Raw genomic sequence first — 13,293 nt, 5'->3', positions numbered from 1 at the left:
TGTTAATTTCCTAATATGTCCTGACATTTTATTTCCCTTGTTTCTATAATGGAATTGGTTCTATACAACTAATATGTCCTGTTAAGTTTCTATACTGCTTGATATATTTCATAACATATATGATTGCTTCTTTGGTTATATACTGACATTTGCTTGCCCTTGTTTCTTTTCTTTGTTTTGAACTGTGGTGGTTGTGTGTATATTAAATTTACAAACTTAGGGTTTAATACCTGCATTAGAAGAGTTGTTTCCTCACAGTGAACATAGGTATTGTGTTAGGCATATCCACACTAATTTCAAAAAAAATTATAGAGGGAAAGCACTAAAAGATCAATTGTGGAATTGTGCCAAATCTACATACCTACCTGCCTATGAAAGAGCAATGGACATGTTGAATGTGATGTCCGCAGGTGCCCATGAGTACATGAAGAAGATAGACCCACACCACTGGAGTAGGGCCTACTTCCAAACTAGATTCAAGTGTGATATATTGCTTAATAACCTTTGTGAGTGCTTCAATAGCCACATCCTTGAAGCTAGGATAAAAGGCATTGTAACAATGAATGAGATGATCAGGACAAAGTTGATGGTTAGGATTCAGAAGAGAAGGGATGCCATGAAAAAATGCACCACAGTTCACTGCCCTAGGATACTTAAAAAGCTGGAAAAAAACAAGCAACTTAGTTGGTTATACAATTCAATTTGGTCTGGTGGTGATCAGTATCAAGTGGTTGGGCCTGATGGCCAATTTGTGATTAACAAAAATGAGGGTACTTGCACCTGTAGGAAATGGCAACTGACAGGAATTCCCTGCAGTCATGCCATTTCAGTCATTTACCACAATAAAGACAAGCCAGAAAATTTTTTAGATGATTGCTACAAAATCAGTACCTTCTTGGAGACATATAGACACACATTAAACCCCACACAAGACAGGGACTCATGGCCTAAAAGTCAACAAGGGCCCATGATTCCACCTGAGCCAATCACCAGGAGAAAGGGTAGGAAGACACTGCTCAGGAGAAGGGAAATTGGTGAGGATGAAAGAGGCTTTACAAATGGCAGAGTCAAGAAGACAGGGGTCACCATGAAGTGTAGTATATGCGGTGCTCCAGGCCACAATAAAAGGCACCATCAACGACCACAGGTAATTGTTTTGTATTAAGTGTTATATTTTAAATTTGATGCTTGTGTCCTTATGGATTGACTGTTTATAATAGGGTGAACCCTCAAGTGAAGCAGGACAACATAACCCAATGGATGACATTGATCCACATATCCTGGAGGAGCATTTTTGCCTTTGGTAGGGACAAATTTTTTTACGCTTATTTTTTTGTATTGGTCTAGTTTCATATTTGAATTTCATTATTAACTCTTCTTGAAATTAGGTTGATGCTATGTATGGACCCGACCCGATCGGCGGCTACAACACGAGACACTAACCCGAGTGTAGACCCTTCTTCAGCAGGGTAAAAATTAAATTATAGCTTTTTAATATAACTATATATATATATTGGTAAATCATTATACGAACCTTGGGTTACTTGTTCCATCAATGACGGTGATCAATCCACCTCAGCGAGGGTTTTCCTACAACACAAAGCTGGTACTCAATCCGGGATGAAGATGCGAAAATTGACTGCATGGGGGAGGTAAGGGTTTTTGATCTTGCCACAAATATTGCCAAGACTCAATATAAAGATAAAAGGCAGCGATCGCGAGAAGTAAAGAAGGAACTCTTACAAGAAGGAAAAAAAGGCATGGGTACCCCCGAGGGAACATCTAGTGGACATTGAAATTAGTGTTACGCAATCTATGTAGGGGCATGTACCTTTGACTCTTGTGGCGAAATTAAGTTCAATTACTGTTTTTGGGCTTATAATTAATGTTTACAATCATTTCCATGTAATTGACATCTTGATTAATCTAAAGTGAATTTTTTTGTTTTCAGTGTCTTATTTTGTACGTCTGCGATTTGAATTTTGTAAATCTTATTTTTTGTAAATCTGCAGACTTGTTGTAGTTCTGACGTCTTTGGAGTAAGTGTTTTATTTTTGTAAATCTGCGGATCCGAATGTGTGTGACTATTTACACTCAAAGCTTTTCTTGGTTTCAATATTTTTAGGATTGAATATCTGCGGATCCGAATTTGTGTGAGAAATTGAATTCATTGCTTTTATTGGTTTCTCGTATTTTTCCCTGAAAGTTTGAATACCTGCAGATCTGAATTTGTGTGAGAAATTGAATTCATTGCTTTTTGGTTTACGTATCAAAATTTGAATACTGCAGATCTGAATTTGTGTGAGAAATTGAATTCATTGGTTTTTTTGGTTTCTGTATTTTTTTTCTGAGCTGAATACCTGCATATCTGAATTTGTGTGACCATTTAAAGCCCAAGCCTTTTTCTTGGTTTTAGTATTTTTCCGAACTAAATGTCTGCAGATCCGAGTTGTGTGACAAGGTGATGCATTGTTTTTTTGAGTATTCTTTACGGGCGATTACACTGCAAATCTGGATTTGTGTGACCATTTAAACTTAAGCCAATATTTTTCCTCCTAAACTCAGATATACGCATATCTCGAATTTGTGTGACAAGTTGATGCATTGCTTTTTTTGTTTTCGATGTTATTTACAGGCCGAATCACTGCAGATCTGGTTTTTGTGTGACCATTAAAAACTTTCTCCCGAACTAAATGTCTGCGGATCTTAATTTGTGTGACATTTAAACTCAAGCCTTTTTGGTTTTTAGTATTCTTTTTCTTAAGCGAGATATACGCATATTTGAATTTGTGATCTAATCTTTTGACCATTTAAACTTCTTTTTAGAGCTGTGAATTGTCAACATTTGTTTTACTTGTCCACTTCAATCGAGTGTCATGACATTTTATTATTGTTTATAGCTTATGTTCACACAAAAAGTCAAACAAATTAAGCTAACAAATTATATCCAATGAATTTATGATCAAAAAGAAATTATCAATATTTGAATTTCTTTGACTTACCAGTACCGGGAAAAACCAAAATCCAATAAAACATACAAACTTCAATGTAATCAAGGGAAACAATGTCCCCATTCATCAACACAACTATAACAAAACTTCAATTTGAAAGTAAACCCTAAGCTGAAGCTTTTTGGTGAAGCTCTTTCCTTTCCTTCACACTCGCATGATGCATCCGCCATTTACTTTCCTTCTCGCATGGACTGACGGAGCTTCCATCTCTTTCCCTTCCTCTCTCTCTCAAACATTCGGTTCTTTGTGACGAAGGATGAAAGATGAAGATGAAGAGCGAGGATGAAGGTGAAGATGATGTGGCGATTCTTTGGCGCCGGGGATCACAAAGCAGGGACGTGGACATGCCACATCGGGGATTATGAGTCGGCACAACCCTGGCTGAGCAGCCGTTCCAGTCGCCACGTGGGTTTATGAGAGTTTGGGAATTGGTCGGGTGTTGTGCCGGTGAAAGGAAATCATAGTTGGGTGATCGTTTTTATGCGTTTTGAACTTGGGTGACCGAATTGAAAAACCAAGTAAAGTTGAGGTGACCTCCGAAAAATTTAACCCAATAAAAAAACCAAGAAATTTTTGTTTAAAAAATTAATTCAAAAAGACTAAAAAATTGAAACTTATATTAGAACTTAATCAAACTATTTAATGTAGCTTAGAGCGGTGGAAAAAAACCCTATCATGATTAAGAGTTTAATTTTTAAATTAAAAAAATTAGGCAAAATGATAGGCGAGCAGTTGGAAAATATTGATAATGATAACGACAAAAAGATGGTTTTAGTTTTATATTTTCCAAAGTTGTTAAAAAAATTATGGGCCTTTTTAATTTTAATTTTTATATGATAACCCATAAGTTTTTCATAATTTTTTTGCACATTGGCCCCTAGTATTCTAATCTTATGGGTCAATTTACAAATTTTCCCAAAATAATTGATATATTTATATATAATATTTTAAATATTTCTAAAATTTTTATAGGGTCATTTCATTCCCCACAAAACCCAATGTAGCTCGGCCCCTGTCGATGAATGATGGATCCCCGAAAAAGGAGGGAGTCCTTAATAGAAGATATGAGAGAGAGAGAGAGAGAGAGAGAGAGAGAGAGAGAGAGGGAACACCACTTAAGAGATAGCCAGAAGAGTACTTGAGGAGACTGTCACCACTGCAAGGAACAGTGAGAAAGAAGAGAGCAATGCCTGATCAATAACACCATGTTGGCAAAATTGTGACTTTGATGTTTTAATTCATTTTTAAAATAAGTCCCATGGCAGGGCTTTTGGAAGTCTAATTTTTTACTTTCTAGTTTATTTCGAGGCTCGTTCGATATGGGCAACTAATACTTGTGCCTAAAGCCCCAGCTTTGGAGTCCTCAATTACTATTTTTTAATAAAATTTATATTTAAAAATTTTGTTAACTATTAGTTTATCTACAAAAACATATTCTTAACCCTTTTTTTTTAAATATAAAAATTAACTTGTTTAATTAATTTATGATAACATTAAATATTCACTAGTAAATGAAGTTTATTGTAACCTTACAATTGTAACGTTACAATCTTTTTTCTTTAACAAAAAAAAAATATTTCTTCTCTTTTTGCAATATTCTCATATTACTTTATATATATTTTTTAATTACTATCCATCTCGATCAACATCTTTCATCAATTGTAATAGAATATTACAAACTATATCTACTATAGTTGCTTCAATAGAAAGGAGTTTTTGAAAATTTAAATTAATAAAATCTTTTTTATGATTAACTATGTCACAAGAATGATAAAATAGATTGGCCATTATTTCAAATAAGAAAAATTTGGTATCTCAGCTTGAATATTAGAAATTTTTACAATAATTTTGCATTTCAAAAGTAAAAAAAACTGAAATTTAATTGAGTTTTCTGTTGTACGCAAGTACATTGATTTTAAAAAAAATAGATTAAAATTAAAGAAAGGTCTCAATTCTACATATTTTTTTTTTTGTAAATTTTGATAGGTTATGTTTTGCAATTATTAATTTTGATCTATATACTTTCTTTTTTTATTATATAATTTATTATTTAATAAAAATTTAAAATAATTTTCGTCATGATTTTGCTAGGCCCCATTTTTATTAAGATTGGCCCTAACTTATTGTTATGAACCAAAAATAGAGCGAGGTAGACTACCCAATTTCATGTATGGAATACATCTTAATTATTATGTTTTTTTTTTCTCATGGAGGATGTTATTAATATTATTATTCTTATTTTTTTAATTCAAAATATTTACCATTAACATTGAAGAGGGAAAAGCCAAGTGAACTGTGTTTTTTTAAATGAAGTGATAAACCATGATTCTATTAAAAACATGCACAAAATTCCATCACAAGGTAGGAGCAAATTAAACAATATAAAATAAGATGGCGAGCTAATCCTCAAGGAATCTTTTGGAATATTTGGTTAGAAATGAACAACAACATATTTAATCAGCTTCTCCTGTTAACTAGTTTGAATCATGCACTCTTTTTTGGTCTCCGCTACTTAGAATGCAAAGTGACTCAAACCAAAGGATGCGATGACAACAATCAAAAGACGACTTTGATTTTTTTGTTGCTTCTCTAATACTACATTGGGATGCCCTTCTCTGGAGGAATCGAGAAACCGAGTGATCATCTATGATTCCCTAGTCTAACAAGGCGGCCTTGATGGATGATCCCTGAAAGCATGGGTAGAACTAAGGGGGATGAGGGGGCTAAAGCCCCCAATGCCTCCCAGGCTACCCTCCGGTAATCATAAAATCTTTTATGCATGGTGTTTTCTATATTTAAATAATAGTTAATAATACTCTCTTTATATTTTATGTATATGTATGGTTCCAATCCTTTGACTTTCAAGCTTTATAAATTCCATTTATTATTTTTTTATAAATAGTACAATTTTAAAAAAAAATTAAAATGTTATTAAATTTGAAATTTTAAAATTTTTATAAAAGTTGTAAAAAAATTTAAACAATGTTATAAAAGCTATAATGAATTTTAGTGATTTCAAAATAAAAAGTCATACAAAATAAAATAAAAGTTATTGAATTTATAAAGAATTTTAGTAATAATTTTTTTTTTATTAGTTTACAAAATTATTATATAAGTTATTAATAATTTAGTGGTTTGAAAAAAAGATCATACAAAAATATTAAAAAATTATTAAATTTATAAAGAATTTTAGTAATAAAAAAGTTTTATTAGTTTAAAAAATTACTGAAATTTAAAATTTTAATAAAAATTGTTATAAAATTTATAAAGAATTTTAGTAATTTAAAGAAAAAGTTTTAAGTTAAAGATGTGGCAGGGCAAATATATGTCAATTGTTATAATATAATAATATATATGTATGTTAGATTGGATGAACGATAGTTTGGTTATCTAGTCAATTGAAGTTACTTTTTTTAGTCACATACTTGCCGCATCCCACATTGGCAATAGTTGTAGTTGAAACTGTGGTTTATGTCTTTTATATATATATATATATATTGTAAATTATCGTTATATAATTACACTATTTTTTTATTGGAGTAATTATTTTGTTGGATGAAATTTTTTATACACTTTTTGGACAATTAATATTCTACCCATACGTACACCTCTAACTATACTTCACTAATCGTATTTGTCAAGAAAAAAAAATGAAAACAATCAAATAGACCCATGGTGAACTTTAGCCAACACATGAAAAATTTCATTTTTTAAGAAAAATTAATTAATCTTTTTTTTAAGATATCAATTTTGTTCATTTCATTATTAAAATATTTAAATTTAATTAGTAATTTTTTTTTTAAAAAGGGATAAACCAAATTCTTTTTAAATAAAAAGGAAATGGTACAAAGAGAGAGAGAACAGGGGAAAAAAAAGTCTTCAGTTAAACAAAGAGATAAACCAAAGTCTATTAGAAGGTGAACGCGAAACAAAAGAGTCGCAACCATAACATGGAGTACAATATGGGACAAAAGAGCAAGAGGAGGACAAGAGAGGAAGAGATCAATAAAGAGTCAGCTAGCTAGCCCCCTATTTGCTTGTCAAATCTTTAGTATCGCATGTATCAGTGATGTGATCCAGGAACTATACACTAGGCTTGCAATCATCACCAAGACTTCCAATTTGGCTTTCTTAGCTTTTGGAGCTGCATTAATCCACAACAAGAACATGTGCATAATTTTGAAGATAACGGAAGTACATGAAGTTGTTCATCATGGAAAATACATACATTCTTTTCGAGCCTTACATTCCAATACAAGGCCCTAACTAGTAGATCCCAAGTGCCCTAATCTATGGAATCCCAAGAGCTCCACATGCACTTGTTTCAGAGGCCCTAAACAAATGGGCCACGTAGTTCCAAATTCTCATAGCAAAGGGACCATGAATTAACAAATGATCCATGAATTCAATTTTAGTTTAAAATTTCAACTACATATTTTTTTGTTTTATGATAAATAAATTTAACGTTTTCAATAACTTCATTGATTTTGACCATTTCATCGGTTTAATTTTTCAACTTATTTTTTTAAAATATTCTATATATTCTATTAAAATTTAAAAATAAATAAATAAATATTATATATAAAATTTAAAATAAATTTGTTTTTGGTTTATTTTTTTGGGATTTTTACTTGCATACCCCTGTAAAATCATGAATTTGCTTAAATACTCTAATAAAAATGATATTTACTTATATACCCTACAAATCAATTACATTTTGCTTATATGCCACTATGTTAAGTTGACTCTTAATGGTGTTAAATCAATGGATGAAATAAGAGTAAATTACCAAAAATGTGTTTTCGACTTATATATCCCTCTATATTTTTTTCTTATTTTGTAGGCATTACTCATTTTTATTCAACAAATGACCATTATGGGTTTGTTAATATACCCATCAATTTTTTTATTATATTTTATAGACTTTAAATTATTTAAATTATAGATAACCAATGTAATTTTTTTATATACGCTTTAATTATTTTTTAAAATTATTAAAAATCATGAATTTGTGAGTAAATTCATATTTTTAAGGTTTTTACAAACATCTCTAAAAAATTTTACATTATCACATGCTCTTTACAAACACAACCTTAAAATAGGTAAAAACTTACGACATGTAACGATATATAACAAATAATTTACATACGACTACTCAAAAATATAATCACATATGAAATTTATAAGAAAAGAAAGCTCAATAATAAACATCCATCAAATATCGAGTTTTTTACCATCGAGTTCTCTAAAGGGACATCAAATTTTTTGAACAAACAAGTTCCCCATAAAATTCTTTAAAATTGGGAGGTTCTCCAATTAAGCTCCGGTGATTGATCACGCTGAGACCTTTGACGGTGAAGGTAATGGCACATGCGCAGATGCCACAGCGCAAGGCGTAGTCGGCATTGAGATGGTCTAGTAGGATTAGGTTGAAACCTCTAGGGAAAGGCGTGGCGTCTCGGCCTAATTTGAGAAAAAGCCGGTGAGTGAGATGGCGGGCTTGAAGAGATTGGTGAGAAGGGAATCTCAAAAGATGGCGACTAAATGGTTGCGAAGTTTGGGAATTTTTCTTAGATGGCTTAGGTTGGATGATGTTAAGGGTAATTGGGTAATTTTGTTAAATTAGGTTAAGTAGGAACTATGGTTAATTCCATAAACCCTAACGGTGGCTAATGGTAACTAACGACAGGGATATAGAAGTAAAAAAAGTTAGTTTTATGGGAGTATGCAAGTAAATAGTACTTTTATGGGGTTATTTAAGCTATTTCATGGTTTTGCAGGAGTATGCAAGCAATGTTTTTTATAAAATAATAATAAATGTAAATGCTTCATTTGGAGAAGGAACCTGTTGTTAACTATCAACACTAGACACCAATAGATGTTAAGAGAAAATGCACTTTGCCACATTGGGGTGAGTTAAGGCATGATCTCCAAGCATCCGCTGTGACTCACTCATTCCTAGTAAGCAGTGAGATCACACCCAATCCTAACACCAGAACACGATTAGCCCTCTCACCGCATACATGGGTAAATTGTCCACCTTCACCTGGTTTGAATCGTAAGAAAATAAAAATCATAAATATTGCAAGGAAAAATTATTGTTATTTTCGTCTTTGATGACCAGGCCAATAAAAAAAAATAGACAAATAATAAATAAATGAAGGAGATAGCATTACCAAAGACTTTTTTTCCTGAACAGTTTTCGGTTCTTTTTATTTGAGTGAAACACAAGTTTAAGAGTGAAAGCATGTGGTGGTTGAGCTTTTTTTTTTTTTCTGTGGAAGAGCCAAGTTCTCCAGGACAGTTACTGTACAAGCACATATGTGACAGCAGTGACTTGTCCGATTTGTAAAAATAAATAAATAAATAATTAATTAATAATACAGGTGACACTCTTTGACGTTTGGGACCTCGAGTGGCAGGGACTTTGCCACACCCCTCTAAGAAGATGCGTGGAATGTTAATTAGTTCAGGTTTCACATAGTCAATAAAGAACAACAAATGGTGACCACAAACGTTGTCTTCAAAAATCCATTAGTTCATCTCTCCAAAACACAAGCAGCTAAGCAAGCACCACCATTGCAGACACTACTCACTTATCCATGTCGACAACCATCTATGATCGATTTAGTGAGATCAAGGATTTTGATGAGGCGAAAGCCGGAGTCAAAGGCCTCGTCGATGCTGGCATCACTGAAGTTCCCCGGTTCTTCATTCATCCAACTGAAAAAATTTCCACTTCCCCTACAACTGAGTTGCAGATTCCAGTTATTGACATGAAAGATGTTAATATGAGAAAAAAAGAAATAGTCGAGAAGGTAAAAGAGGCTTCGGAGACAATTGGCTTTTTCAAAGTGGTTAACCATGGAGTGCCTAACAAGGCGATGGATGAGATGCTTGACGCAATAAAGAGGTTCATGGAGGATGATGAAGAGGTGAAGAAAAAATACTACACTAGAGATTACAAACGGAAGGTGGTCTACAATTGCAACTTCGATCTTTACAGTTCCCCAGCAGCAAATTGGCGTGATAGTTTGTTTCTGAATATGGCTCCTGATCCTCCTGAAAAGGAAGAGGTACCGCATGCTTTCCGGTGAGCAATGGTATTAAAATTCAGTAAATATGGGTTTGAATATAAAATTATTGTTGTAACAAATATTGCTGTGATTTGAATATGAAGGGAAATAGTATTTGAGTATTCATTTCACATGAAAAAACTGGGAGAGGTGCTACTTGAGCTGATATCAGAGGCTCTTGGACTGAAGCCTGATTATTTGAAAGAGATGGAATGCGGAAAGGGAATTGGTATTGCTTGCCATTACTATCCACCCTGTCCAGAGCCCCACCTCGCACTTGGAACCAGTAAACACTCTGATCGGGGCTTCCTTACAATTCTTTTGCATGATAAAACAATTGGTGGCTTGCAAATACTTTATAAGAATAAATGGGTTGATGTTCCTCCCTCTCCTGGATGCCTGATCATCAACATAGCTGATCTCTTGCAGGTAAAAACATATACAAAGTTTATGCATTAGAGTTCACTAAGTTATGGGCTTGATATCCTTCTAATTTGGTATAACAAGTAATATGATTTGTCTTTTTACATGCTCGGTAATCAGCATAACCAATTGTTGAATGGTTTCCTCTTCCTTCATCTGTAACAAATCACCAATCTCTTGCACTTATACATGTATTAATTAGAGCTAAATAATAATTGCAAATCCATTTAATATATGGATATCTAAAGTATGAGCTTTACTTAGTTTCCAGCTCTAGCTTTTCAAGTTAGTCAAACCAAAATGATATAATGGTTACACACATAACTTTGTTATGTTTGCATCTAATAAATATACCTAATTATGTAGGTTATAATAAAATTTGATCTTAATGACTTTGCAATGTTTATGTCTTTCTTGTTTGATGTGTAGCTGATCTCAAATGACAAGTTGAAGAGTGTTGAGCATAGAGTGCTTGCAAGCAAGGAAGGTCCAAGACTTTCAGTAGCATGCTTCTTAGTTACTCAGTATAGCCCTTCCTCAATGGTTTATGGTCCTATCATGGAGTTACTTGCTAATGGAAGTGCACCTATCTACAGAGAAGTTGTCATAGATGAGTTCAACAAATACTACTATTCTAAAGGCCTTGACGGGAAGTCTGCACTCGATCATTTCAAGCTATAAAACTTTGTTAACAATAGTCTATTCTCGGAAATATACTCTTACATGTTTGGTGTAGCCATAAGGTTAAGTATGAAAGACTTTGTGAGAAAGATCTTATCTTTCAACATCAATGTAATGAATGATCTGGTCGATGCTAGTTTGTTGGTTTTTTTGTAGGTAGATTTATCGTGGACAATATTTTTACGATTAAGGAACGACTACAATAAAAATTATTAATTGGCACGGTAGAATTGTGTGGAAATGAGTTTAAAAACCATGTCAAACTGACTTTGGCACCGTATTTGGCACAGAAAAATAATTGTAATTATAGCAATGGAGACAAATATATTTTGACACCATTTTTTTAATGCCATGCTAAATTTTGGCATTATTTTTGGCACAGTTTTTTACTATTGTACCAAACATTTCTATTGATTTTTGGCACGGACTTTGGTTTCATATTTGCCACGATTTTGGCACAGTTTTATTGGTTCTATATTTGGCATGGTTTCTTAGCACAATTTTGTATATTATACATTTTTCACGGTATTTGACACTGTTTTTGACAAAATGTTTTTATTACGGCTTTCGGTAAGTTTTTGTTTATTCTATGAAAAAAATAGTTTATATGAATTTAATTTTATTTAAATTTAATTGAATTGCACCAATAAAAACTTTTCTTAATTAAATTGGTAAACAAAAATCATTTTATTGAATTGACAATACATATACATGCTCTATATATACATCAAAAATCATGTAGTATTACTATACAAACACTTGTATCAAAACATTAAAACTCTATTATGCATGCAACTATGCAAAAGACAAAAACTCCATTCCACATTCAGATCCTTGCCAAAGTCATAATAGAACTCCATTCTTGGTCAGTTTGTTTCGGGAGGCACAAGCATATTACAAACGTAGAGGAAATGCACAATTCAAGCTTCTTCAAGCTTCAAGCTTCAAGCTTCTTTCAGTCTGACTAGAGGATGCTATGCTCCCCACAGTGCTCAGTGAGTTCCGAGTTAAAAAAAGATATTTGAAACCAAAGATTAAATTAAAGAGAAATTTAATCAAAGAATCAGCTTAGAACAAACAGAGAGAGATTCATGACCATTGGCTCTTTCAATTCTTTGCACAGACTTACAATAAGAATTCACTCAATTTTGTGATTAGCCTGGCACAATATCAGTAGTTTCAAATGCCCCCATCTGAGGATTCCTTGTCTACAAAGGCCAGTTCAGAAACTAAAGAGAGATGATCACTGCCCCACTTCTGCAAGTATAACCATGACAAAGCTTGATGAGCATAAATCTTGCCAAGGAGGAAAAAAACAGTTTATCCATTAATGAGTTTGAATACAAGCAGTTATCTATTCATAAAACTATATCAAAGCAGGTTAAATTTTTGAGGAGGTCACTGTGTTTTGGCCAATTTCCACTTTGGTCATCATTTTTCAATTTGTATCAAAGTGGTCATCTGAATTCGATTTCATTTCACCGAGCGGTCACTCTTTGATTTCCGGTCAAATTTAGCTGACGTGGCAGCCGGAGTAGCCACGTCACATTAAATAAATTATTTCCTCACACCCAGCTGGATTTGACACGTCAGCAATTTCCACGTCATTTTAATTAACCCACTCAACAAGCTCGATCGACAAGACGATCACCATCTTCTTCACTTCCCCTCTTTCAAGTTCATGTTTTTCAGCAGAGCTAAGGGAAGAGAATCAGTTGACGAGAATTAGTGGATGGTTTTCCCCCAGGCCGACAGGGAAACGAAGCGAAAGATTGGAAAAAGAACCCTAGAACCTTCGTACTTAGGGCATCGTCAGATGGAGTTGAAAGTTAGGGCATGTGAGTGAGTTCACAGGGAATGCTTGTAGAAGTGATTTTGGAGTTTTTTTTTCATGATTGTATAACCCATCCGGTCTTCAGAGGAAGGTGGAAGAGAATGGCTAGCGATGTGCAGGGTGAGATGATGTTCTAAAAAGCAATCATAATTCTTTTTGTGTGTGCGGTTTGAGATTATGGTCGCAGATTATACATCAATCATAATTCTTTTTTTATGTCTTGGGTTGAGATTATGGCTACAGCTTATACATGTTGTAATTATACATC

At 33.2% G+C, this 13,293-nt stretch overlaps 2 protein-coding genes across 2 annotated transcripts; both read left to right on the top strand.

Annotated features, from left to right (window-relative positions):
- Positions 1-382: 382 nt before the first annotated feature.
- On the top strand, positions 383-2,043 carry LOC120256183. The gene is made up of 4 exons (XM_039263930.1): positions 383-1,147; positions 1,221-1,303; positions 1,389-1,469; positions 2,013-2,043. The coding sequence occupies exons 1-4, from the start codon at positions 383-385 to the stop codon at positions 2,041-2,043; spliced, it is 960 nt and encodes a 319-aa protein (XP_039119864.1).
- Positions 2,044-9,523: 7,480 nt separating this feature from the next.
- LOC120256182 (1-aminocyclopropane-1-carboxylate oxidase homolog 6-like) lies at positions 9,524-11,366 on the top strand. The gene is made up of 3 exons (XM_039263929.1): positions 9,524-10,104; positions 10,192-10,516; positions 10,940-11,366. The coding sequence occupies exons 1-3, from the start codon at positions 9,614-9,616 to the stop codon at positions 11,189-11,191; spliced, it is 1,068 nt and encodes a 355-aa protein (XP_039119863.1). The 5' UTR covers positions 9,524-9,613; the 3' UTR covers positions 11,192-11,366.
- The last annotated feature ends 1,927 nt before the right edge of the window (positions 11,367-13,293 follow it).

This window comes from Dioscorea cayenensis, unplaced genomic scaffold (genome assembly GCF_009730915.1).
Source record: "Dioscorea cayenensis subsp. rotundata cultivar TDr96_F1 unplaced genomic scaffold, TDr96_F1_v2_PseudoChromosome.rev07_lg8_w22 25.fasta BLBR01001327.1, whole genome shotgun sequence".
Classification (NCBI taxonomy): domain Eukaryota; kingdom Viridiplantae; phylum Streptophyta; class Magnoliopsida; order Dioscoreales; family Dioscoreaceae; genus Dioscorea; species Dioscorea cayenensis.
The sequence above is the reverse complement of the archived record's forward strand: the minus strand, read 5'-3'. Positions and strand labels throughout refer to the sequence as shown.

Excerpts from the sequence above, each read along its gene's own strand:
- LOC120256182 (XM_039263929.1), top strand. The coding sequence starts at position 9,614 with ATGTCGACAACCATCTATGATCGATTTAGTGAGATCAAGGATTTTGAT. Across the intron at positions 10,105-10,191 it reads GAGGTACCGCATGCTTTCCG|GGAAATAGTATTTGAGTATT; the intron begins GTGAGCAATGGT and ends TTGAATATGAAG. Across the intron at positions 10,517-10,939 it reads ACATAGCTGATCTCTTGCAG|CTGATCTCAAATGACAAGTT; the intron begins GTAAAAACATAT and ends TTTGATGTGTAG.
- LOC120256183 (XM_039263930.1), top strand. The coding sequence starts at position 383 with ATGGACATGTTGAATGTGATGTCCGCAGGTGCCCATGAGTACATGAAG. Across the intron at positions 1,148-1,220 it reads GGCACCATCAACGACCACAG|GGTGAACCCTCAAGTGAAGC; the intron begins GTAATTGTTTTG and ends TGTTTATAATAG. Across the intron at positions 1,470-2,012 it reads GTAGACCCTTCTTCAGCAGG|ACTTGTTGTAGTTCTGACGT; the intron begins GTAAAAATTAAA and ends GTAAATCTGCAG.